The 27,671-nt window shown below is 41.4% G+C and overlaps 2 protein-coding genes across 12 annotated transcripts in view; one reads left to right on the forward strand and one right to left on the reverse strand.

Annotated features, from left to right (window-relative positions):
* Nucleotides 1-18,545, forward strand: part of C13H4orf51 (chromosome 13 C4orf51 homolog) — a 100,046-nt gene extending 81,501 nt beyond the window's left edge. Inside the window, exons 11-14 of the mRNA XM_077846223.1 lie at nt 8,202-8,380; nt 9,865-10,031; nt 13,120-13,213; nt 18,193-18,545. The gene's annotated coding sequence lies outside the window, so the exon portion shown is untranslated. The remainder of the gene's footprint in view (nt 1-8,201; nt 8,381-9,864; nt 10,032-13,119; nt 13,214-18,192) is intronic.
* ZNF827 (zinc finger protein 827) overlaps nt 1-27,671 on the reverse strand; it is a 168,936-nt gene that overhangs the window by 36,811 nt on the left and 104,454 nt on the right. For all 11 annotated transcript variants that reach the window (XR_013350921.1, XM_077846201.1, XM_077846203.1 and 8 more), the window contains exon 8: nt 21,449-21,552. Coding sequence is in view for 10 of the 11 variants with exons in the window: in XM_077846201.1 (XP_077702327.1) it covers nt 21,449-21,552 (104 nt within the window). In the remaining variant the exon portion in view is untranslated. The remainder of the gene's footprint in view (nt 1-21,448; nt 21,553-27,671) is intronic.

The following is a 27,671-nucleotide window of genomic DNA, read 5'->3' on the forward strand; positions in this document are numbered from 1 at the left end:
ATATCAAATCCTACTTTAGTGGATGGAACTGGAGGATATTACGCTGAGTGAAAGAAGTCCATCAGAGAAGGACAATCATATGGTTTCACTCATATGTGGAATACAAGAAATAGTGAAAGGGATTATAGGGGAAAGGAGGGGCACTGAGTGGGGAAACATTAGAGAGGAAGACAAACCATGAGAGACTCCTAACTGGGAAATACAGGGTTGCAGAACGGGAGGTGAGTTGGGGGATGGGGTAATGGGTGACAGGCACTGAGGAGGGCACTGATGGGATGAGCACGGGGTGCTATACTGTATGCTGGCCAATTGAATTTAAATTTAAAAAATGTAAAAAAAATCCTACTTTCTTTTTTTACTGAAATATAGTTGACATACAATGCTACATTAGTTTCAGGTGTACACACAGAGATTTCACAACTCTGTACATTATGCTACCCTTACAAGTGTAGCTACCGTCTGTCACCATACAGGGTTCTTAGGATACCACTCACTATATCCCCTGTGCTGTATCTTTCATCCTCATGACTTATTCATTCCATAACTGGAAACCTGTACCTCCCACTACATCCTTCACCCACTTTGCCCATCACCGCCCCCCCCCCCGCCCCCAACACCCCCCCCCCCCCCCGCCCCGGCAACCAGCTATTTGTTCTCTCTGTTCATAGGTCTGATTCTGCTTTTTATTTGTTTATTCATTTGTTTTGTCAAACACCACATTTTAATACTTTGTTAGGGGTGAGGGTACAACTCAAAATTAGATCAAATTAATACATACTCGTTGAGATTTTATTTTATTTTTTAAATATTTTATTTATTTATTCATGACAGACAGAGAGAGAGGCAGAGACAGGCAGAGGGAGAAGCAGGCTCCACCCAGGGAGCCCGACGTGGGACTCGATCCCAGGTTTCCAGGATCATGTCCAGGGCTGCAGGCGGTGCTAAACCGCTGCGTCACTGGGGCTGCCCTCATTGAGATTTTAAAACCAAATGAAATTAATAGATATCTTTGTGCTTAATAAGATAAGGCTAAAAAAAATAAATTAAGGCTCGAATTAGCTGATAAGAAATCAGTTAGCCAGGTGCAGGAACCCTCACGATAATAATGATGTTTAGAGCTCTTAGTGGTACTATGTTAAAGACTGTTCTGAGTATTCTACATGTATTACTTCAGGAATCCTTACCATAACCCTGTGAGTTAGAGATTATCATCATTAACAATTTACAAAAGGAGGAAATCCAGGCACAAAGAGTGGAAATAAACTTGCTAAAATCAACTCAGCTAGCAAGTGGCAGAGCAAAGATTTGAACCCTGGTGGTTTAGCTCCTGCCCTAGTACTGCCTCTCATGTGATTTAGGATTAATATAACAGAGTGAAAAACCAGGCCATGGTGGACACCATCGTAGTCTATGACCTCTATCCTCACCAAAGGCCAACTGGAATTATTAAGCAGTCTCTGGGTTCCTTGACCTTGAATTAACCTAAGACAAGATACTTGAGGCAGAGACAGCTAGCTGTCCTCCAACATCCATGGGTTTCTTCTTTCTTTAATAATAAAGGCACCTCAGAGTTTTAGCTGGACACGCGGCTCCATAACAAAACAGTCAGTCTTCCTAACGGGTAGCTATAGCCATGTGAGCAAGCTCTGGACAAGAGGATGAGCAGAAGTGGTGTGCACAGCCTCCAGATCTCGCCCTTAAAAGGGGATCATGCCCTTGACTTCCTTCTTGCTTCCCTGCTATTTATGATATGGATGGGATGGTGGGCACTGGAGCTGTCATATTGGACCATGAGATGGAAACCGTGTGCCAAGGACGGCAGAACAAGATAGAAAGCAAGAGCCTGAGCACCCTGATGCCACACAGTAACCCCGCACTGATTCTGCTCTGGCTGCTACATTAAGAGAAAGATAAACTTCTACTGGTTTTAAGCTACTGTTATTTGGCCTTTTTACAGGCAAAACTTTATCCTAACAAATACACATAATGTCTTGGATCATTTAAAGTATGTTCAGCTAGTTTATGGTGTGTACGACTCTCAAACTGTTTCCTGAGATTTTAATGATAATTCATGAACAAGATCCTGTCATGTTTAATGCTTGTTTTTCATACTACTGATCTACTGAAATAGTGTCAAAATTGACCAGTTGTTTATTATGGAACAAGTGCAAGTGTTAATAGAGCTATTAAATAACCAAACTGTCATTTAGAAACATTAAAATTTTTCTAGAAATACATGTTTTACACACAGTTGAAGTGGTATCATTTAATTTGTATATCTGCTCAATGAGCTTAAGCTTTCAACATGCCCTTTGTACACATCTGCTAACTCCTAAGGCAGAGTTTCTACCTCAGCCCTATTGATATTTTGGGCCAGATAATTCTTTGTTATAGAGTCTGTTCCACACATGGTAGGATGTTTAGTAGCATCGCTGGCTTCTACCAAACAGATGCCGGTGGCATCTCTCCCCTTAGTCATGACAATGAAAAAAAATATCATAGACTCTGCTAGCTGTCCTCTGGGAGGCAAAATCACCCCGAGTTAAGAACCCTACATTTCATGTATCGCAGGTGGCAGCTTTTGGGAAAGCAGAGATTGTGACTATTTAAATTCTAGCAGGGATCCAGACAGGTAGATCCTTAATATACTTTTTCATGAGAGTGGTGCCCTGGTGATTACCAGGGGCAAGGAGCATGAGCTGATTATTATTTTTCAAATTAAGTTTACCAAGCATTCAATAAGAAAATTCACAGGGTAGTCAAAAAGTCAGAGGCATAATTCCAAGCACATTTAACTATTAGTCCAACTTCCTCGATCCAAGGTTAAGATGGAAATAATTATGTGAAGTAAAAAAAATAATAACCCTCTGGATGAAGAGAATTCTTTTATAGAAACTCTAATAACAGTTGAAAATCTGACCCTTCAGAATTGAGAGCATTGCCCTATTCAGCTTCCAGTTTCTTTTAGCCTCTATATGTTGCGAGCACCGTATTTTCACATATTTGGATATTATGTATATGTAATAAGTGAGAATGATTTGCAGGTATTGTCAAACATGTAAGCTTTTTTAGCCCTACCAGTCAAGTTTTTCTACCTTGATACCTCTCAGAATACTTAGCATTGAATCTATTTTGGCGAATGGAACTTTGCTAAGTTCCATGGGATCTACTCATTCAAAGCGAATAATAGCTTCAAAAATCTCTTTCCCATGAGAAAGTGGGGGAAGAAATGTACTCTGAACTGATACATCAGGCCTGTCACCTGTGGAATTCTGGGGGTGAGGTGAGGGAAAAGCTGTCACCTTGAATTTCTTTTGGATCACTACACTCATCAGGAAGGTCCCCAGCACCTTTGGCATAATTGCTGATTGTCAGGGTGTGGGAAGCCCATCAATTTGATGTTCATTTTCATCAACAAAGCAGAAGTAATGCCCCAAGGGTGGGATGAAAATGACATTATGTTTTAATTGAAAGAATTCTCTCTTTTGCTGATTTCTGGAGTGGGTGGAATCCAAGACCTATCTTCTTTTCTCTTTCAGTATTACATATGCTTTTAAAATCTTAGCTCATTACTGCAATCCATCATTTCTGGCAAACAAAAACTTCCATTAATTCAATCTGAGCATTTTACCCTTCATGGAGGTTGGGAGTGGGGGGTGGAAGTGGCAGGAGCGGTGATCTGCTATTCATAGGAAGAGATTATTTCCAATAATGGAAATTAAAGGCAACACACTGGGGAGAGGGGGTTAATTATCCCTTATCTAACACATGAATAAGAAGGAAGGCTGGGCATTGTCATAGCTACCTATATCCAAGGTACAAAACCAGACTAGTTTCAGGTACTAAGGACCCTAATAGTTCAATTAATGACAGAACTTTAAACATTTCTTCTATCATTTTCCTTCCACTTAAGTCCACTTTGACATTACTTTGAGATTTTGAAAAGCCATTCAGAAACATTTGTTCTTCAATGAAATTCACTCAAATGTAAAATCATTACTTTCTCTTTCTTACCTAGATACAAAGCCAAATATTACCAGACCACACTGGGAAAGGGTTTGATTTCTTTTGTTTTGTTTGTTTTTAGTACAGCAGGGCACAGCTTCAAATTAACTGCAAATTCTGATTCTGGAGTGATTATTTCACTACAATTATTTCACTACAATTATTTCAATACAAATGGGAATTCGGATCCACAAGGTGTTTGGCACAAACCAGCCTGCTGAGTCAAAACCAAAGATGGTAGTTCTGGGATTTGCCAGAAGGGAACTCAAAGGTGAGAGAAGACTCTAGGTATCCTTATAGCCCAGTGATGTCTGAATGTCCAGTTGTGACCCACTGGCAGATCGTGAAATGACCTTAGTGAGTGGGTCTCAACCAGTATAGAGAAATGGTGAAATAAAATTGGATAGATTAGAAAATGTTACATATGGTACATATGTAAAGATTGTTTGATTTATTAACCAACCAATCTCTCTCTGTATATTTTATATTGTCATTTAGCACATAGAAACACACACTCATGTATAAACATGAAATTTACTCTGGGCTTTTGTCAAAAAAGCTTGAAAGATATACCATCTCAGTACATCATTCCACTTACTTTATTATGATAAAGTCTCTTAAGAGTCCAACTCTATCAAAACTGGTACATAAAAAAACAAATATCCTTTTCCTAGTGCAGACTTACAGGTCTTTCTTCCAGAAATTTCTTTAATCCTGCCTACCTCGGCAATTTAAAAAAAAAAAAAAAAAAGTGAGCCCAAGCTTGTTACCACCTGCAAGAGGGTAAGAAAATCACTTCTTTGCTAGGAAACAGTGTATCAGAATCACTTCCTAGTTCTCAGTTGCACAAACCAAGAGTCATGTTGGAATCCAGCTGTTTGCAAAAGGATTTGGAAAGTGTTATGGATGTAATCTGAGAGGAGTTAATATCATCTCTAGAATGCTGACCACAAAATCTGACCTGTGAGGCGTCTTCTCTGCCTTCCTTCTGAGCAGAGAGTTTTTTCCAATTCATCAAAGGATTCCTTATGAATCAGTGTATATGACTCCCCAAGACTCTAAGAATGTAATAGAGTCAGCGGTATCATTTAGCTTGAGCCAGTAATGATTTCCCAAAGGTCTAACTGCAGGTTTATCCCAGTTCCCCAATAAAACAAAAATGACTTCAATGCATTCAGTGTGCTAAGCACACAGGAACATCCTGGTTGGGTTATTTATGCAAACAACAACAAAAAAAATCCACTTTCTCAAAATGGTTGCAGTTATCCTTAAATTCATTTCTTTTTATTATGACTTGTTCTAATATATGGCGTGTTACCCTGAAGAAGGGCCACCATTGCGAGGGTACAACTAGTTGACTAAAACTTCCATTTTTTAGCTATAAAATCTTTTAGGTAGAAATTTCTGTTTAAAATTGCAAAGCCCTTTTAGAGATTTTTGACCAGTGTGCTCTCGTTTGGAACAAGGAAATGAACATGCACACACACAAATGAAAATGGACCTCACTGGACTACCAACTGGTAAAGGTTTGTCTCTACACCCTCTTCCCTTGCTCCAGTGAATTTTGAAGCTTGCTTGCATCGTCCTGGAGGAAACTGCAATTCATACTTACTCTCTAGCCCCATATTAAGTAGTCAACCTCATAGCTTGCCAGCAAGGAGTGGACTGTTTATTTTATCATTGAAACATATTATCTCACTCCCTATCTCAGCAAACTGTCTCTGAATGGGTTGGCTGAAAAATGGTATGGCAGTAGGTCTAGACTAGAGAATCACCTATTCTATTCTGATGGCAAACAAAACAAAACAAAACTCCCAAAACCACTTTAAAATGTAGTGGCTGAAAAATATTTTTGTATAACCAAATCTTGAAAAATCTATGAAGAAGCTACATTTCCTCAGATATTATGGATAATAAAATATTTTTTATTTTTATTTTTTAAGGATTTTATTTATTTGAGAGAGAGGGTGAGCAAGAGAAAGCACAAGCAAGGGGGAGCAGCAGAGGCAGAAGTAGAAGCAGACTCCCAGCCGAGCAGGGAGCCTGTTGCAAGGCTCCATCCCAGGACCCTGGGATCACGACCTGAGCTGAAAGTAGATGCTTAACTGACTAAGCCACCCAGGTGCCCCAACAAAATATTTTTTAAAAAGGGATTTCAACATCTGAGGTGATAGGTGAGATGTGGCATATATGCCAAAAGGTTGTCTTGAAACTGCATGCCTCAGTGATGGTGGTAGTGATCTTACTTAGTAATAAGGTTTTTGATAATTTAGTAGTTGGTGGTCTTTCTAAGAATGGAAGACAAAGAAATTCCTTATGCAATACTATTTCCACGAATGGGGCAGAGGCGAATCCCACTGCAAAAGATTCATACTACGGTGCTAGCAAATATGAGTTCTTCTGATCGTCAGTAATGCATGTATATAACAAATATTTAGGAATTCTGTTGTAAATAATGAATTTGTTTGTCTACACAATATAATTGGGTATAACATTTGTAAAATGCCATCATTAGTGGTTTTAGGATTGTAAATCTCATCTTCATTGCCAGAACTGGCAAAACGAACATATACAATAGCCTCTAGGCACACTTTGTAAGCATCTGTTAGAGTAATTTGCAGTTTTATTGGTGAATTCATAGTTCCCTGACATAGCTCTTTACAAATAATACTGGAGCAATTCTTATGTGAAGCTAAAGTCACCTTTCTTATGAAGGCATTCTCTTTTCTACAATGAATTCTAAATAATGAATTTGTCTTGTTTTAAAAAATTTCTGATTTCAAATTCTGTAACTTTCTGAGCCTTTTTATTAGGTTGAGTTTTGCAGCCTTTTTCCAATAAATATTCAGTTAAATATCTAGATAGCCATTTTTAAATAATTGAGAAAGAACATCAAAATGTCAACCAAACATAATAGAAATCTAATCTCTTTTAAAATAACTTAATAGTAAGAAAGATTAAATGAGGCAAATACCAGGCAACACTTACTATCAATAATTAATTATTAAAGGGATATGCACAGATTCTACCCACTATAAAAATAATACTCAGCAAATTAAATTAACTCTCTTTGCCTCTCTTATCTTTCTGTAGGGCCTCTCTGTTTCCACTAAGCCCTTCAGGGGACTTTATTTGGGCTTTAAAGATTAAACAAGAAAGAGTCGGATTAACTCTTTAAAATGGAAGTGAGATTATGCCATTTCTCTGCTCTAAACATTCCACTGGTTCCTGGCATACTTGCACTAACAGCCCAAGTCCCCGCTATTCACCATGAAGCCCTCCCTATAAGCCGTTCTCCTTTATTTCCCTCCAGCCTTGCTTCTCCTCTGGCTGTCACTTCTCCTGCCAAATTCGCCCTCCCCTCAGGCCTTCAGGTTACTGCCCCCTTTACCCTGAACACTCTACCCCACTTGGTGTATGGTGCGACAAGACTTGCTCCCACGCTTGCTGCAGGTCTCTGCTAGACACCTTAGGGAGAGCTTTCTCCACCACCGCACCCCCTGCCCACCTTGCTTAGTTTTCCTATGGTGTTATTATATATTACATATAAATATATATAACATGTTTTTAGGGATGTTATTATATATGTGTGTGTGTACATAATTATATACACTCTGTGTAATTATTTGCTTATTGTTTACTTCTCTCCCTTAAGTGTATACCCCATAAGGACAGAGACTTCGTTTTGTTCACTGCTTGTCCTCAAGACCAAAAAGTACCTGGTATATAATAGCAGCTTCTTAACTATTTGTTGGATGAGTGAATGAACTTTCTTTTCATCCCACTGGTACATACCTCTCACCATGGCTTCTCACACTGTTTACCGGATATTTAATGATACTCAGATCCTTTTATTTTTATTACATTATTGTTGTTATTATTTTTTAAGTGGTGCTCCACACCTAGAGTGGAGCCCATTGTGGGGCTTGAACTCATGACCCTGAGACCAAGACTGAGCTGAGATCAAAGAGTCGGACCCTTAACTGATTGAGCCACCCAGGCGCCCCTAACTCAAATCCTTTTATACATCATCCTCATTTCATAACATCTCGTTGTCCCTCAACCCTGATGGAACAGAATGCAAGCCAACAGAAGGGGAGGGTCAGTGTACCTGTCTGTAGCCACTGAGAGTATCCTTGTAATTGACTAAAAAGATATAATAGAAATGTGAATGCTCATTGTTGTTGTTTTGGTAGAACTCCTGAAAATCTCCTCCAGAGCAGCTATCATGTTATTAATAATGCCTAAATGAATGACATTTATGAGGCCAGCAGTGTGATGCAATTCTCCAGTGAAGTGTTCCCTGAAACACTATTTCCACGGCCAAGTTAAATAAGATAGTGTGCAGTTCTGCTCCAACAGTGGGTGCCCTAAGGTAAATTTAATTCATTAATCTTCCTTGTAAGGTTCAAAATAAGTAACCATCCTGAAGCTCTAACTGGTCCTCAAGTGAGCTGAGTAAGTACCCAAACCAAAATATATATTTAAATGAATGTGGTCATATACGAATTTCACATGAGGGCTCCAGCTCTTTGTTAGTAACTTGCAGGATATTTAACAGAATATTTTAGAAATGACTCTGCCGATATTTGTTCATTGTAACACAAGACGTTTAGGAGCCTTCAACAAGACTCATCTTGGGTGTGACCATAATTATTAGAGTATAACTTAAAGCACGGTGAACCTTCTCTCTGCTCCTTAACACCTTACTCCCTCTAATAAATTAGTTTTCTTTCTTTATAAAAGTGTTCCATGGTGATGATAGAAAATGAGAAGAACAGACAAGTGGAAAAAAAATAAAAAGGAACACAACCACAGATCCATCACCACTCAAAGACAACTGCTATGAACATTTTGGTGAACTTTCATTTTTATTCCTTTTTCATGTCCAAATGCCTTTTTAAAAAAAAAAACATTAATTACTATGAAAGGCATGTAATTCAAGGCAAGTCTTAGTATGACACCAGTGATGATATTTTTAAAATACCACATTTTCGAGTGATAAAAGTAACAGTTGGGAGATAGACCGGAGTGCTTTAAAAATTAACATTTTTCATAAAAATGAAAACCAATTTGGCCAAAAATAGTGTCAAAAATAACTTTCACATACCGAAAGCATGCCTACATGTTAAAAGCATTTGCAAGAGTACACATTTTTTTTTTCTGAGTAAAATTTTCCCCTGCTATTCTTTTGGCATGTACCTACACAGTACATACAAAATTAGTGAGCAAGAAAATAATTGGTATGAGTCATTTTGCCTGAAAGACAAAATACTTACCTAAAATCCATATAACCAATTAATTCCTGCTGCCATCCTCTAGCAAAAACTGACAGCCAGAGTTTGGACTTAATCTTTTTCTGTAAATCATTCTCCCTTTGGGCTGTCTGACTCCCTAAATTATTCTGTTTCCCCAGCCTTTTTCTCATTTCTATAATACAGCTGATTTCCCAGATAACCTCACCACTGCCTTTCCCGGGACCCACCCATTCATGAATCTTTCAAACCAAAGTCCCTGAGCCTAATTCCATTCAAGTTAAAAGAGAAGCAACCGATTGAGTGACTCATTCCTGGATACTTTAGGCAGGAATTAGATTCTGCAGATGGATGAGTCATTTTGACTGGAAAGCTTGGATGGGAAAAAGTACCCAAGGGTGCGTGTAACAGAGGATGGGGAAATCGTGAAGGTAGTAGGTGCCAATAAACACAAGGCATTGAAACAGTATGCCTTACTTAGTCTGAGGTGCTTTTGATATCCTAAGATGGGTTCTACTTCCAAACACCACTTACAAGCTTTTTTTCCCTTACATTTTCAACTCTTCTAGCTTAAAATATTTCCATTCATATTTGTTGCTTTTAGGTAAAAGTCTAACATTTTTGCTGGGGTTGCATTTTAATGTGGTTCTGCAGAAGCTGATCTCCTTGTCCAAAGCTCCACATCCTTATGACAGAAACTTCCAGAAAGATCTGGTGTCAGGCATTCAGCACCAGAACATACAAGATAATCTCTCCTTGTTCAAAATGAAGGTAGCTTGTTGATGTTTTCTGATTATAAAAATAATATATGTTTATTGTAAAATAGAAGTCCATAAAATACAAGTAAAAATCACTTGAAATCCTAAGTAGACAGAAACAGCAATTAATATTTCTATATTTATCCTTCCTGAGTTTTATATACTATGGGATCATACCATTCAAGGGGATTTGTAACCTGCCTTATATTCTCATGAACTGTACAAAATAGTCACTTCACTGGCTTCCAGCTGAGGTTGCTCACTGAAGGAAGGTGGCTGAGAATCACTGCTTTGTCTATTATTTTTAGTAGTGCACTTAATTTACAGATTATTCATTAAGGTTCTAAGTCATATGTGTAAACAACAGATTCTAAAAAAGTGATTTTAACACACACTTCACTTTCTTTAATTTATAGAAGTTATAAAAGTAATGCAAATTAATGGTAAAAACAATAGAACAAAGGATATAAACTGAAAAATAAACGAATACCTCTCCCTTAATATCCCTCTCCACCCAACCCCAGTCCTTTTCACTCCTTGGTGGTAGTCACTGTTAACAGTCTATTGGTTGAGAAATTATCAATGCACATGCAAGCATATTATGTGCACATAAATGCATCACTTCTTTTTTTCTTTTTTAAAAACATAAATGGGATCATGTTACACCTGCTTTATGTAACCAGTTTCTTTTTCTGTTTGTTTTTTCAATCTAACATTATCTCTTGAACATCTTTTTAAATAAAATTCCTACAGATTTCCTTCATTCTTTTTTCAGATCCCTTCATCCTTTTTTTTTTAATGGCTGTGAAGTTTTCCATGCAATGTCCCATGGCTCATTTCATCCGCTCCCTACCTATGGACATTGAATCTGTTTCAAATCTCTATGCTGCAAAGCACATCTCTGTCCGTATACCTTACATCTTGTCCATATACTGTAGTGTTACTTATTCAAGTCTATTTGTTGATTAAATTCCTAGAATGCGACATCAGGTTCCAAGCTCACAAAGTAACATGGACCATCAAATTTCTCTGAAACTGTGAGAACACATTTTCTTATTTACGTGTTTAATAGAGTTCTCAATGAAGTCTTGCCTTCTGTGAGCCCCACAATGGCTCACAGTAGAAAAAAAGGGAACCAAAGGTTTGAGATGAGATAGGATGCAGAGGCACTAAGAAAGGAGGGAGCTGAGGGCAAGAATGGCTGTGCATGTGAGTTCATTCCAGCTCTAGGAAGGCCAACTCCATGGTCTTTCGAAGAGGCGAAGAGGTGAGGAGAGGGTTGTAAGACCAGAGAGCTCTGCAGCCTGAGAGCTGTAGAAAACAGCTTCTCTCTTCATGTGTAAGAAGCAATGGAAGAAGTGTCAAAAGATTTGTGGAACGTGTTTCCCAGCAAGAGGAAAAAGCCATGTATAATTTTTTAATGATTTGAAAGGGGTGGGGGATGTTTTCATTTCCAGGGAGATTCAGGCCTGAATTCAAATCTGTCTCACACAAAATTTCTCTTTAGTATTTATGAGAGACTCCTATGTGAACTCTTGCCCTATTTGGATCAAAATATAACACTGTCCTTAAATTAAAATAATTTACATTAAAAGAGAAACTCGTTTGATAAAGCAGCTGGCTCGCAGATGGGAAAAACATTCTGTATGAAATAATTCCAGGCTTTTTAATATGAGATTAATGACATAGGGAATTTTATGCCTGGTAAGTTTATTATTACAGGTGAAAATCAGTGTAATAATAACAGTAATTCAGCTACTGGCCTTTCACATCAAACCATCTAAACTCTTCTTGTACTTCCATTTCCACTCTCTGACTTCAAAAATGCTGCCCTATAGTTTCTTTGGTGGTTGAAAGTTAGATCTATATCTAAGGTGAAAAAAAAATGAATGCAACAGCACAGAAATCTTTCTCTTGTCAAGCTAAACCATTTAATTCTAAAAAAGAGAGTTACATCATGGTAGTGTGCTACTCACATTAGATAGAGAGACCAACTATATTTGGAAAGGGTTTTACTGCACATCTTATATTTATAAAGGGATCCATTTTTATCTGTAGTCAAAACCAGATCTGTGTTATAATCAAAGCCTTATCAGATCTCTCCTTCGAACATTTAATACTAGTTCTTACAAACAGCATGGTTTTTCAACAATATGTTTTTGTCCTATGATTTGATGGGCAACTATATTAGGTGCTAGCTTCTGGGAGATAGAATGATTAACAAGACTGTTTATGCCCATCAAAGAGCTTGCAGTTAATCAAGAAGGTGATGAGTAAACAGGGAATTCTGAATATCCAAGGATATCAAAGAAAGTGGTGGCTAATCCAGTTTTGGAGTGGCAGGGAATGATTTCCAAAGAAAAGAGACTCTTAAAAAAAAAAAAATCCAAAAAACCCAAACCAACAGGTAGTGTCCAGGAGAGTGTGTGTGCAAAAGTTAGGCTTTCTCCAGAGGGGAATGGAAGCCAACAGGGCTGAGAGTGACATGATGAGATCCACTTTCTAGAAAGAGCATGACTGCAGAATGGAGAGAAGGGACTGGTGGGGGTGACCCTGGACAAAGCAAGATCAATCAGAGGCTGCTATAATCCAGAGGACCAATGCTGGAGACTTGAATGAAGTTATTGGTGGTTGGGACTGAAAGAGAAGAATGCATTTAGGAAAGAGCTGTGGGGGAGAATCCACTCCGGGGGAAAAGTAACTGAGCAGAAGTGGAAGGAGAGGAAGAGGTAATCATGAGAGACAGGCCGCTAATACATCATCATCAATGATGGCCGTTACCGCTTCAATGCCTGCCTTTCCACTGCCAGCACCTGCATATGTTTCCAAGGGCTCCTCTGGTCCCTGAAGCCTGCTCTGTCCTCCTGTGTAGGAGGCCAGAGTACTGGGGAGTTGACTCTTGAGAGTAGGTTTGACTGATGGATGACTGACCACATAAATATCCTGGCTCTCTGACCTCCCGGGGAGGAAAGCTGAGGTGGGCACCCTCCAGTGCTTCCCAGAAGTTAACTCTAATTGTCCATAGAAGGTGACCTGTGCGATTACATTCCCTTTACTAACTGCCTTCCTTTCGTTGGCTCTCTTCCCTATTCCTCTCCCAGTGCTTCCTGTATCACTTGCTAGAAAACAACACTTGAATCTTTGTCTCAAGATCTGCTTCTAAGGAAACCCAAACACATGGTGTCCAACCTTCAGGTTTGTGTCATGGTGGGTGACGATGATGATGCTATCCACCAAGAAAGAAAACCGCAGGACAGAGAGGAGGGCTTTAATCAATTAACAAACCAATAAACTGATTAATTATTTTTGGAAGGGTCAGGGGAAATGTTATGCTTAGTCTGGGACCCGTTGAGTTGGAAGAGCGTGAGGGACTTCTGCACGGGATATCGCAATTGAACTCTAGCAGATGGTACAGGGAACCAAATATCATTAAGCAAATTCAACTACCCATACTTTTGTGCCTCTAGTTGACTTTTCTTTTCTGGATGATACGTGGACAACAGAAATGATAAGTACTTGGAAATGGAAAGATGCTTCATGAGGGAGAACTGCCAAAAAATGAAGCCCGACTGTCATTCCTGTAACGACATCAAGAAAGGGTTGGGGTGTGATGTGGGGGTGTCCTTCTTATCATGGAGAAGCATTCATTTGGCCTACATATGGAATACAGAATGGCTTTGTTTCAATGAAAATACGTGGTCTAGTTTGCACTGACTGTTTTTTCTACCGGGGTTACTGGAGGGCAGCGGCTGCGCTGCAAAGAAATAAACACAAAGTAGAAATTGCATGAAATGAGAATATGTATTTTTGATATAGCAAAGGAATGGAAGAACATATTGTAGATACAGAAAAGGCCTTGCAGATTGAATTAGCCGGTCCCAAACAGAAGCCAGAGGTTACTACATTCCAATTTTTAAACAAATACTCTTCATCATCCATTACACATTCTTGAGAATTTGGCCTTTTATTCATTCTTGAGGCACCTCAATAGTCTTTGCAAAGTAAAAATCATGGCTACAAGGCACAGCCGAGGCCTTATAAATGGTGTGCAGAAAATTTTATGTGAGCACATACACATCTGCTGTGCTCGCAGGAACACACTCGGCCAGGGCCAAAGTGGCCACGGCCCCCAGGGCTTTTGGCTGTTACATTCCCCACAAAGAACAAACATGAAAGTGTTGATGATTATCTTCAGTACCAAGTGATTCAACCCCTGTGCCATGTGGGCAGAGATAAAGAGGCTTAGCCAAACAACCACAGTTGTTTTTCTTTTCTCCCCCTGTCTTCGTGGCTCTTGATAGATAGCTCAAGTGAGGCATCCAAACTGGGTACAAATTTCTCCTTGGCAAAGCTTACCACCCTTAAAAAACCGTGGGCCTACACTTTAGTGTGTGAACCCCACAAATGCTGGTCTGCAGAGACCCCATTAGTTGTAGTTTTGAGAAGGGCTAACTGTGATACAAAGTTGACAGTGCCTGATGCAAACACTTTTCTCTACAAGGAGTTTTGAATGGAGTCCATAGCTCTCTTTTGAAATTTGCCCACGTTCTAAGACCAAACTAGGCTGGTGAGGGACAGACGGGGCTAGTTGTGAGCACATCTCTTTTAGCCTCAAATAACATTATCTGGATCAGGAAGATCCATCACAATGAAAACTTCCCCCCTCTGGTAAACAGCTGGACAGACTACAGTTCATCTACTGCAAGTACATCAAAGAAGTGCTATAAACCATACAGAATAGCTTTCCAATTTGAAACACAACAGGAATCAGATCTATCAGCCTCCATGTCATTTAGTTCAGGGCAATAAGTTCGTGCTACAAATGGAAATGTTCCTGCAGACTAAAAGGTGGATAATTGAAAGGATGCTGTCCTCATCATCATTGTCGTAGTCTCTGAAGTGAAAGTGCACTCAGATTGATGGCTCGGAGGTGACCGCTTGGCATGGAGACCCACCTATTTGTGAATAAGCCAATTAGCCCTAACAAATGCAGAAGTACTGTCAGAGCACACAGCTTGGTGAATTTTCACAAAATTACATATGCATGCAATCAGCAGCCAGAGAGAGAAACAGAACATCCTAGCTTCCTAGAAACCCTTCTTGTGTCCCCCAATTCTTAGTGGGAGGGGTGGAATTTCAGGGACAGAGACTCCTGTTTTTCTTTGGTCCTGACATTCTAGTTTGGGCCCTACAAAGAAAATAAAGCACCTGGGCTGAAGTTCCAGATGGCAGAGTTTTTGAAAAAGAAGGGATATGGAAGAAGCTTGGAGGCCTTCTACTCTCTTTCTCCTGGAAACTGGACTAGAATTACACCTGGGTTCTCCCGATTCCCAGTCTAGAACTTTTTCTTCCACACTGCTGACCAGATCCCCACTACCTTCAGTGCTATGCGTTTGATTTAATCAGGAGGGTTTTTACAGTTTCCTGAAACTATTTCTATGGCTCAGGTGCTCTTAAAAATTACTGAAAATAAACAATAACTCTTTCTTTAATTTTTGTAACTGAAAGAAACATTTTAAGGGACTATGATGACCAGATATCTCAGTATTAAAGGAAGATAGAAAAGAGAGAAATGGAAGGGAAGAGGACAAAATTAGAATTACATGGATAAACAGTATATTCTTATCTTAACTTCTTTGAAATATCTTGCTAAAAGGACTACTTTTTACTCCTGGTGAAAAGAGGGCAATCCACCAGTGATACTTCAAATGCCAAGTGTGGGTATGTGTGAGCAAACACTGTAGAGACATGTTCCTTTTGCTCACTGCCAGACACCTCACCTGACACCCTGGCATGGTGGGCAGGAAGAGAATGTATCGTGCAGTTCTGGGTTGGAATTCCAGTGCTGACACTCCCCAGTGGCACGACTTTGTACAAGCTATTAAATCTCTCTGCAAAAGGTTCAAACTTCCAGTTATAAGACAAATAAGTCATGGGGATGTTACGTATGGCACGGTGACTATAGTTAACGATACCGTATTGTTGGGTTTTTAAAAAGATTTTATTTAACGATACTGTATTGTTAATTTTTAAGTTGCTATGAGAGTGGATCTTAAAAGTTCTCATCATGAGAAAAAAAATTGTAACTATGTATGGTGATGGATGTTACCTAAACTTACACTGTGGTAATCATTTTACAATATATATATCAAATCATTATGTTGTATACCAAAACCAGAATCTTATATGTCAATCATATCTCAATAAAACTGGGAAAAAAAGTTATTATATCTCCCTGAACCTCCAGTTAGTCATTGAGATTCCCATGTCTCAATGAGTTGTTTTCAGAATTAAATGCGATGACATATGTCCTGTGCCCTAATAACTCGTGACCCTTGAACAACACAGAGGTGTTAGGGGTGCCGACCCCATGGAGTCAAAAACCTGTATATAAGTTCTGACTCCCCCAAAATGGAAGTACTAGTATCATACTGTTGACCGGTAGCCTTACCAGTAATACACAGAGTCAGTTAACACATATTCTGTATGTTGTATGTACCCTATACTGTATTCTTACAATAAAGTCAGCTAGAGAAAAGAAAATGTTATTAAGGAAATCATAAGGAAGAGAAAATACATTCACAGTTACCATACTGTATTTATGGACAAAAAAAAAAAAAAAGGCTGCATAGAGGTGGACCTGGGCAGTTCAAACTGTGTTGTTCAAGGGTCGATCATATTAGCTTCCTTCTCTGTACACAAGGAATTGGTGCAGTCAAAACGGGGCTTAAGCTACAAAATGATACACGCCAACAACACTCAACATTCGATTGTTTATCTGTGACTTGCCCTGAATTTAAAAAGAATCTGCTGTGTTTGAAAAAGGATTAAAGAAAACACTTTGCTGTAATGCAGGACAGTTCTGTCTGTCTGTCTGTCTTTCTCTGAGCTGGTAAGTGTTAACGTGAAGGAAGGTAACCTGCACCTCTCCTAAGCCAGCAGTCTGAAGGCAGCTCTCCCTGTCTGGCCAGTGGCAGGACAGGCTGACATCAGCCCCGGTGGCACTCAATGCAAGGCTGGCTTTCCTAGGCCTCAGCCAAGTGTATGAGGTGCTACCACTTGTATTAGATTGACGGGCAGAAAGGAGGGTGGAAAATCAATCGAGAATTGGCCTGGTGACAAGGCCAGCCGCTCCAAACCAAACCAGTCTTTTAACTTTAACAGCCAATCCCGATCGGCAGGGCAAGTCCTGCAAGGGACTAAACTTTCCCCATGTTCTTTACGTCTTGCTTCTGTGTCCTAAACAACGACGACCACCACCACCACCACCACCACCAAAAGTGGTGTTTTCTTTTTAAGGGGCGCTGGCAGGTAATGAGGGTGGGGGTTTAGAAATGTAATTGTTTTTACCTTGTGCATTGTCTGGCTCTAAGCTCCATCTGAACTATCAACCAGAAGCATCAGTGGCTCCAAGCTCCGTGAGAGAATTCCGCGGAGACCCACATTTCCCTTCACACTCGCTCTGCTTCTGTTTTTGTTTTTTGGCTTAATACAGAGCAAACATACTGTGCCTTCAGAATCATAATAAAACAGAATCGAAGCTCCACATTGTCTGAAAGCGGGGCTGAGACAGAAGTGCTGCTTCTGGAAGGCCGCCGGGCAAGCGGGGAGTGGCTGCCGGGGGACAGTAATCCGCTCCCGACACGGGGCACCCCGAGAGCACCTGCCTGGCCGCGCCGTCTTTCCTCTACGAATGTAAACCTTCTACACAGTGAGACAACTGCAAGTTAGACAAAATACGTTAGACGATACGCCGCCTGGAATTTCTATCTCCTCCCTAATAGGAAAGCTCCGCTGTTTCTTTTGTAAAATCACCATCGGCATCACAACACCCAGGGCGCACCCAGTCATCTATTAGTGGCTTTGAGGATATTTGGTGCCCACATCCCTCCAGCAGAAGGTGACAGCAGCTTTGAACTCATTTTATTAAGGACTCTGGGTGTTACCTCTGCCTAAGACATTCACAGCAAGTAAAAATGTTAGGTCTTGGCACGTGAATAATCTCTGGTTCTCAGGAAAGTCAGTCTAGAAATAGTGGCACCAACGAAGGCCAGGACACCGTGAAGCTCTTGTGTTTATTCTGTTTCTCTGGGATGGTGGCAGCTGTGTGTCTCAGATACCATCTGCCGGAGGCAAATGCCTAGTTAACTGTGCTATTCTCGATTTCTTCACAGACCATGGTCCTACCCACCTCTCCCCACTTTGCTACCCCCCACACTGCTTGCCTCGTTCTCCATGGGCCTGAGGCACGATCGCAACACGCTGGATGGATGCCTCTGGTCTGGAGCTGTGGGGCCTGCGGGGTGCTCTGTGGCATACCTCCTCTGCTCCAGGGTCTGACTCCATAGGTATTTGGAAGAGAGCTACATCCTATTGACTGAAGGTTCATAAATACATACCAATACATATTGCTGAATTAATGCTATGGGTCCTCAGCATTGGCAAAGGACTTCTTAGATTGGAACGAGGCATGTTAGACCTCACTGATTAGGGTGTCTCCTAACTGGGAATCTGAGACCATTCTTTGGGACGATATTTATCTTTGCATTCTCTCTCTCAAAAGAAGAAGTTTGTTAAGTAAATAAAGAATAAAAATAATATTTTAATGGTAATGGTTAAACTGTTGAAGATTTTGAAGGACTGTGAGGCTTTTATTTACACACTAACAACAAGTTATATTGGTTTCCCCAATTCTGCACAGAAACTATTGCTCCCTAATTCCACCTGCCTAGGATAAAGCTAACTAGTCTCCCAAACCAGTGAGCTAGCCCTTTGTCTGCCTCTCCTACCCACCTCTTCCTTTTCTCCTTAACCCAGGCCCTTGTTAATAATGCCGCCTTAGTGAGAGAACATCCCCATTGGATGCTTCCTGCCTGCCGTATCTCCAATGACTTAGCAATCTGCTGCCCACTAAGTCTTCCAAAATGTTCTATAAGAATCCACGACTCTTATACCTTTGAACCTTCAGTTCTTCAGCTGTAGCTTTAATTTCTTTGCTTCCAGCACTGCACTTAGCAGAGCCCTAGAATAACTGTAGGTCCACAGTATCTACCTGAGACTCCTGGGCTCTGATGTATTTGGGGATTCATACTTTTTCTTATTTCAGAATGCTAATATGGTGCCTAAGACATATTTTATGTTAACACCCCAGTGGGCCTTTATAATCAAGCATATTGATATTTCTGTAGCAAAATGTATGAATGTCACCCTTGGCAGTACATAGTCTATAGATAGCCTCCCATTAGGTTTTGCCACCAAGTAACTTATTTAAAAAATTGTGGTTGGAAGAGCTTTTTGGATTTCAGAATTGAGGATAAGAGACTGGGAAGCCCCAGTAGGAATACAGTGGCCATTTACTGCTACCCAGACTTGAAAGAGATGTTTTCTTGAAAAGCCTCCGGAATGCAAGCTCTTGTTAATTCAGATTGGTCTTCCCCACAATTAGTCCACGTTATTGAGGCTTTCCTTACAAAACATGTGTTCAGATTATGAGAACTTTGTGACTACAAGGTTGTCCTTGTCATTTTAAAACTTTTCTAATTTTGATTCCATTTCTAGAGCATTTTCTCACCTTGTTTATTTTTTTAAAAGTCCTTTTTTAGATGTCTACTTTAGCAAATGTAAATATAGTTATTTTGCTTTTCCTTTGCCTAAATGAAGGCTTTTTGAAGTATAGAGTGATTATCTCTCAAAACAGTGGATTTAAGTTTTAAAAATCCCAGTTATGCTGACTTACCACCCAAAATAAAAGTTAACTTTTTAAGTGGGAGTTTATCTAATTTGCAATATGTCTATCAAGCAAACCACAGAAACCCCCTCTATACACAAACACACTGATACCACTCTTTGAGGCCGAGTTGTAACTTGACCAATAAACCCTTCTTTAAAATATAGCCAAGCCAAACATTAAGCCAGCAATGCGGGGTTTGTATATACATCATGGGATGCTGGCTGTATGGGTCACAGCACTCTGACAGGCAGGTCCTAGGCAGTTATTTTGACATTAGAAAGTCACAATCCATCAACTTAACAGCAGGGTGATAATTTGGGGACCAGGGAGATGGCTATTCAAAATGACACTGTGGGAAGTAAACAGTAGTTCAAATAGCCTCAAATGTTTGAGAATGAAGACATCAACTAAGTAAAATTTCTCTCCACCTCAAGAACCAGATATTATGTAATTAATGTGTTTTTGTGTAAGCATGTTATTTATGGTGTTAAAATTAAAAAGTCCTGCAAAGCTAAAAAGCATGGACTCTTTGGGGATGAGAAGAAATGGATCTGTCATTAGAAGAATAAAGGGTGACAAAGAGTTGCCTTCCCCCCACTGTTTGTCACAAACTACTTCCAGTGACCTGTGATACCCCAAGCCAATATTTCATAAGATGCTACTTGGCTCTTTCTGAATTGCAAAACACTCAGATCTCCAGCCATCTGTGATACCAGGCTCCTTGGGTGTGTGGAGGACACTTGGACTTTATTCTTGCAGGAATTCCTGGTCAACAGCCCTGCTGTGAGCTTCTCCTGAACACTCGTAGCTTTGGTCTCCCACACCATCCTGGACAAGTAAATGGGTGGAGAGGCCACAGGGAGCTTCTGAAATTCTCTCAATGGCTGGAACTAAGGTTACAACAACAGGAAGTTTCCTGGCTGTTGCACTGGTGTTAGGGGGTGGGGATGGGAGGCCAGTGAGGAAGATGGGATACAGCACGGTTGGTCCTCAAATGTTCTCATCTCATAATAACTCTGAGAACACACACACAAGCTCTGAGGGTTGGCCACGCTGTTGATAACAGGACAGCAAACACATCCTGCCCTCTACTCTGGAAAGGAGAAATGCTAAGGGAAGAGTGGATAATACATTAATTATGTATTGATGCTGAGATTGCAAAAAGGAGCATTAGATGGATATATATGCAGATACTCTGATTAAGAAGAGAGGCGGAATCCAGGTGGCAAGATTATCTTAATGAGCTGTGCTGCTTCCGTGGAAACCAAAGTGGTCTTTGTGGCCACTCACACCCCACTCGGGTCATGACCTTCCCTGCTGGCGATTAGTTCTCGCCACTGCCCTTCTATATCTTCCTGCCTGACTGCCTGCCTGCCTGAAATACGAACAGCGTGTAAAGCAAATTATTTGCAGGTTATACTTCACTCTTTCAAAGAAAAAGAAATTTGCTATATGAATGAAACATCAGCAGGTAAAGAACAATAAGCTCTGAAAGCAAAAATGAAGCACTTTATTACTGCCTACACTTTACTTTAATAAACTTTTGTGGCTGTTTAAATTGAGTTTCTCCTCTTTTTAAAAACCTAGCTTCATATGAATAACCTCCACATCTAAGCTGAAAGTATCTGAAAATTTACACATTTCAGAGGAGTAATTTTAAGCAACCAACAGCAGAAGCAAAGTCAATAATGTTTCCATACCTGGCGCTGATATTCTTCCGTGAAGCACATTTTCACTGGGCAGCAGGTCTTTTGAATTAGAGGTGAATGGTGATTGTCTAAATGTATCTTCTGAAAAGAAAGGGCTGGGGTGGGGGGAGGGGGTGAAGTTTAGTAAATTAAAGTTACTTACATTATCCAGAGCATTTGGCCCCAAATATATACATATATACACACTCATATATATTTATATGCACCTACAAACATACACAAATGCAGGATAAGGTATTTCTTTAAAATGGAGTTTAGAGAATATAAGAAGATTGTGTTTAAAATGGAATAAGAGAAAATCTATGACATCAGACAAGTGCCATCTGTATATTCTGCTGGTTGGTTTTAGACTTAAGGTGACTATATGAAATATCATCTTTGAAACATTGCTAAACCCACCGTCCGGACGGCTGAGCAGTAACTTTTACTCTTGTGCTATGGTGTCATGCAAGCGTGTTGTAGCCAAATGAAGACAACTGTCTGAATCAGACAGTTCTTGAGGTTCTTCCCAGAGAGGCGACAGATTTGCCCTGGCTCACCCACATTCTGTCACCGGAGCCCTCGGGACCAAGAGCATGCAACACAAAGGACAGAAGGCAGGCCAGAGTCCGGGACCATCGCGCTGACGGAGACAACTCACTGGTCCCCACGGAAACTGTGACTGCATCCTAGAAATGCCTTGGTTTGGAAGGAGTTAAGCCATCTAATTGGAGAGACCTTGATTTCCCATGAAACTGAGGCTCTAACCCGAGTGATTCCTAAGTTCCATGAGTGACTCAGCAAGAACTAGAATCAGGGATGTCAGACACCGAGCCAGGGTTCTGCTCTACTACCACAGCAACTGTGAACACAAAGGTTTTGGACGTTTTGAACCAGAGGATGTCAACCCAATGGTAAGCATCCACTATCCATCCCTCTAAAGTAAACTGCAGATAAGTACCGCGATCACATGTGAGAATACTGCAGTTGTCCACTCCAGCCTGCAGAACAGAAAGCCCAATTCATTGGCAACAGAGAAAATTTACTGGAGGGATCTGGTACACAGGTGGTGCAGGGCCCATAGGGGCAGTAATGCAGCCCAGAGCCATGATGAATGGGAGGCAACCATCACAGAGGCTGGGGGAACAAGAAAAGGGGGTGAATGGAGCCCAAGGCTGGGGACACCTGCGGGAGCAGGAGCTGGAGACCTTCCCAGAAGCCGGAGAGAGGCAGCCCGCAGGGATCAGGTCCCGGCAAGACAGCGGAGCAGGGGAAGGAAAAGATTGCAGGGCACACAAGACTAGGACTGCCATGACCGCTGTTGCTTTTCTAAACATGCCTCAAGGCTATGGTTACTGTCATTAAATATTGAAAGGAAATATTAAGATAAAATGGGAGACATATATTTATTAAAAAGACGTAATTAACAATATGATTTTATGTGACTGTTAGGCTAGATTTAACACCTGCTTTTTACTTATATCTTAAATACAAGACCATTTAAATAGGCTTAGAGAGTGAAACGGCTATAGGCTAGTAGGTGATGGGAAATGGGGAAACATACTGTTTTATGTCAGACAGCTCATCACCTGCAAGTGATAGAGCATCCTTGAGAGGACAAGGCAATGCTGTACGGTGGTTAACAGCATGTGCTCAAAGGTGGGCAGCTCTGAGTTCAAATTCCAGCTCTATCACCTTTGGCTGTGTGACTTTACAAATATGACCTAGCTTCTCTGAGCCTGTTTCTTGCCTGTGTAGTGGGATGATCACAGCATCCACAGCTCACAGAGAAGCTGTCAGGACTGAGTAAGACAGCCCATAGAATGTGCTTTCATAGTGCCTGGTAAACACGAAGTGCTCAATAAATGTGAGATACTTTTTATCCATACCTCTAACTCAAAGAGGAGCATAAATGAACCAACTTTTCCTTACAAGTTGACTGAAAGTGTGGAGTTTTCTTGTATAAAATGAAGAAAAAGTCACTCTGATTTTGAAGAGTTGTTTTTTTTTTTTTTAAGATTTTATTTATTTATTCATAGAGACCCAGAGAGAAAGAGACACAGGCAGAGGGAGAAGCAGGCTCCACGCAGGGAGCCCGACGTGGGACTTGATCCCAGGTCTCCAGGATCACACCCCGGGCTGCAGGCGGCGCCAAACCGCTGCGTCACCTGGGCTGCCCTTGAAGAGTTGTTGACTTCTGGGCGACGAGGTTAATGTCCAACTCTTCCAAGTAAGAAAACTGTTTACAATCAAAGGACTTCTAGGGACGTAGAGACCATGGAGGATTGTGGGTCAAACCCAGAGTGTTAAGATTTCTGGGTTCCTACCTCATGAGCTCTGGGGCTTCCATACAAGAGGGCAGAGCTACCCTTGTATCTGAGTGGACAGTTCACAAGGAAAACACCAGGGGCTGGTCCCCGGGCACATGGTAAAGGTCAGGCAATGGGCCTCCATGTTACTGTGACTCTGGCTATTGAAAGCACCTAGAAATCTGAGAGTTCAGGAAAGCACACCAATTGTTTGGCCTGAAATGTGGAGATTCCCTCTGAGGGCATCAAGAATCCCAAGAGGGGTCCCCTAACAGGTATCTCCAAATATTACCCTTCTTGCCACAGAAAAACACGTGTAATTCCCTCATTCCCTTGGCCTGACAGTAGTAGCCATCTAGTGAGTGCCCACTAGGTGCAAGGCCCTGGGAGCAAAGTGGTCAGCAAAAGTGGCTACGGTTGCAAATCTCAGGGAGACCTGTGTGGGCACGGGAGAGGGAAATGTTCGGAGACCACTGCTAAGCAGGAGAGGGTATGGTGTTATAGTGGGGGTCTAGCCTGGCCAGGGAGGCCAGCTACGGCTTTCCTGCAGACACGGCAACCGAGCTGAGACCTGAACGGAGGGAAGGGTGGTCAGCGTCCAAGGGGCTGGGAAGTGTCCCCTGCAGAGCCAGAGAACTCAGCCAGGCTGCGCAGCTCGCAGAAGGTGCACTGAGGAGGGACACGAGGCCCCAAAGCCTCGGGCAGGCACGCTGCGTGCAGGGATCCTGACGTTGTCCCAGTAGCAGCAGAAAGCCCTGCTGTACTTCAAGAAAGTGGGGGACGGAATAAGATTTCAGTCCCGGGAAGTTCTGCCCGGGGGGCTTGCTGAAGACAAGACAGGGGACCAGAGTGGCGGTCCACGTGGGGCATCGTGACGCCGGTGGCCAAGGCTTCAAACCAGCAGTGACACAGGCAGATGGAATAACAGTTTAAGAGCTAGTGCAGGTAAGACCATAGGTGCATTTAAAATCAGCCCTCAGGTTTCCAGGTGAGCCGGGCCAAGGCTGCCGCACCGTATGCTGGGAATAGCCTCCTAGGTCTTGCTAAGTAGTGGAAGTGGGCTAGCTCTGCATCTTCACGTCTTCTTTGCAACAGCGCAGGTTTCCACTGATGTGAGGAATGAAGCCCTATTATCACCAAGCCATTCATAAGAAATTGAGTCGAAAGGGAGAGAATCACTGAGGAAAACAACATTCCAAATAATTTTCTACCCCGGGTGCAGCTTTATCCTGCATAGAACAGAAAAGTCTTCTTCTGAGGGAGGGGGAGTCACACTGAATACTAAAGAGACACAAAAGGACAAGTAATGTTATGGGGCAAGGAATCAATAAAGAAACTTTCACAGGTCAAGGCAGCATAAGTCTAGTGTGAGGTCTTATCTAAAAAGAGACGCTAGAAGGTCAACGGAGAGCATCAGTCCCAGGCCACATGTGCAGCTGCACCACTGCATTCGTTCATTCCGCGGAGTGCAGTGGTTTAGCACACAGTTTGGCATCAGAAAGATCTGAGTCTGAGTTCCAAACCATTTAATAGTTAAGTGCCTTCTGATCACATAAGCAACCTCTCCAGCATCAGTTTCATCACTGGAAAAAGCTTTTAAAATGCTTTCTTTCTAAGGGTGCTGCAGGGGTTAAGTATGGTATTTCACATTCAAGTCCTCAGTACATAGGACATGCTCAATAAAAAGTAGCAACTGATGCATATATTGCTACTATCTGGCACTGTCCTAAAATACTTTGTGTACTTTAACTTCACTTAATCCTCACAAGGTCCCTTTACCAGCAGGTTGGCACTGAAGTCTGCACTCTTATCCACTAAGCTGCACCACCTCTCCTGTGATCTCTTAATATCCAGGGAGCTCATGGACAGTACGGAACCGCAGATCCTCCTTGGAATGGACAGAGCAAAAGGAAGAGAGAGGAAGGAGGGCTGAAGGGGGGATGGGAGCAACCATTTCAGGATGAGGGATCTCAGGTAACTAGAGGAGAAATCCCCCCCCTTTTTTTTAAAGATTTTATTTATTTATTCATAAGAGACACAGAGAGAGAGGCAGAAACATAGGCAGAGGGAGAAGCAGGCTCCACGTGCAGGGACCCCGAAGTGGGACTCAATCCCAGGACTCCAGGATCACGACCTGAGCCGAAGGTAGGCACTCAACCGCTGAACCACCCGGGCATCTCTAAAGGAGAACTTTTTCAATGGAGAAATAGAGCAAGTGAAAATGATTTAGTCTTTATTTCCTCTAGAAGATATGCCCCAATTTTCTAAAACTTCTGCAACCCTGAGGCCTGTCAATTTGCAATCCTAAACATTCCCTACTGCTGGCACGCACTGCTTTTGAGGGCAAGCTCATCTCTGCTATTAAGCCTAAACAAAGAGGTTAGAGGAACGAGGTGATCAGGTGTTCAGAAGCCTCTATTTCAGCACAGATATGAAGCTCATGGTGGCAGTATGGCTACATACACATTGTATATTAATCTTTCAGCCACCTAGATTGGCATCTATGTTTCAGGAAGAGGAGGAGAAAAACCCACACTTGGAGCATGCTTGCATAGTATGTGCTTGCTTAATGGGATTAGATCTCCAATGATGTTGGCCATCTTCAACTCTGCCTATGTTCTGAGGATGGAAGACACAGCATTTGCAATCTGGAGCCGAGCAATGCAATTTCCAGAATGCTGAGATGGTATTCTTTAAGCTTCTTTTCTTCTCCCATGCCTCATGCGTTGGTAAAGCACCGCCGCCCCCAACCTGCTCTTGGCGGAGGCCCAGGTTTGCAGCGGACAAAGCCGGCACTGCGTTCATGCTGCAGTGATGGCAACGGTGGGAGAAGGTGGCAGAGAGGGGAGCTCCGGGACGTGCCCAACACAGCATGAACTGGGTCGGCATCTCCCCAGGGAGAGCAATAAATGAAATACAGACTTTCTGATATGCTCAACTCTGAAGCACATTTGTACTATCCTTCAACTAGTCACTTAGACGGTTCCCAGTTCTTCCAGAAAAGCAGCCAGCTTGTGACTGCTGCATGGCTCTCACTTCCTGACTCCCCAGCTGCCTGAATTTTAGTCATTTCACTATGAAAAAGCCTCTCCAACAGAAAGTGAACTAAAGAAGGGGAAAAGGGAAAAACTGCCACAAAGTGATTTATTTCTGGTTAACATTTTTGCTGAAAAGTTGGTAAAGTAAGAGGTTGAAACTAATGGCCAGTAGGAAAAGGGATCATCATCTGTCCTCATATAACAAAATCCCCACCTGCCACGGCATATCCCCTTTGGGCCCAGACACAAACAGGCTACCTGAAAGACTTAGTTAATGAGTATAAATTTTCAGAAGCAGCATCTGGAAGCTACCAGTGTAGACTCCCCCATTACTTTTCTTGCCTTTTGCTACTTAGAAAAGACAAGATGTTTATTTATCCAAGTTTCTTTTCTGGATAAAAGTGAAATGAACACTGAAAGTGTATTTTCATTTGTCTCTTGTGGAAAACTGAAGAGTTAAAACTTGAGGGGGCATTGCTGTCACCGTGGCTGGACAGTTCCAGGCATCAGACAGCATGGACCAAAGGGTCAACAGCATGGGGCTGTGAGAAGGAAAGATTTACAATAAATAATAAAACAGTTCGTAAAAGATTATGGCTGTAAATAGTGATACATTTTGCTAAGTGCCGATTGTGGCACAAATATTTCCACCTTTAACATCTCAGTGCCAACAGGGAGCTGTGCTTCATGCAGAACAGAAGGCCCATCTACTTAAAAGCCACCCTCCCTGTGCACCAGCATTGAAACCAAACGTTACAGGAATTCTCATGTTGATAACAATAGCAAAATAAAAAGGAAAAGAACAAAGTGGATACAGTATATAAAAGAAAGTTGGAAAAGGTACTTTACTTTTTTTTTTTTTAAGATTTTATTTATTTATTTGAGAGA

This window comes from Canis aureus, chromosome 13 (genome assembly GCF_053574225.1).
Source record: "Canis aureus isolate CA01 chromosome 13, VMU_Caureus_v.1.0, whole genome shotgun sequence".
In the NCBI taxonomy this organism is placed as follows: Eukaryota; Metazoa; Chordata; class Mammalia; order Carnivora; family Canidae; genus Canis; species Canis aureus.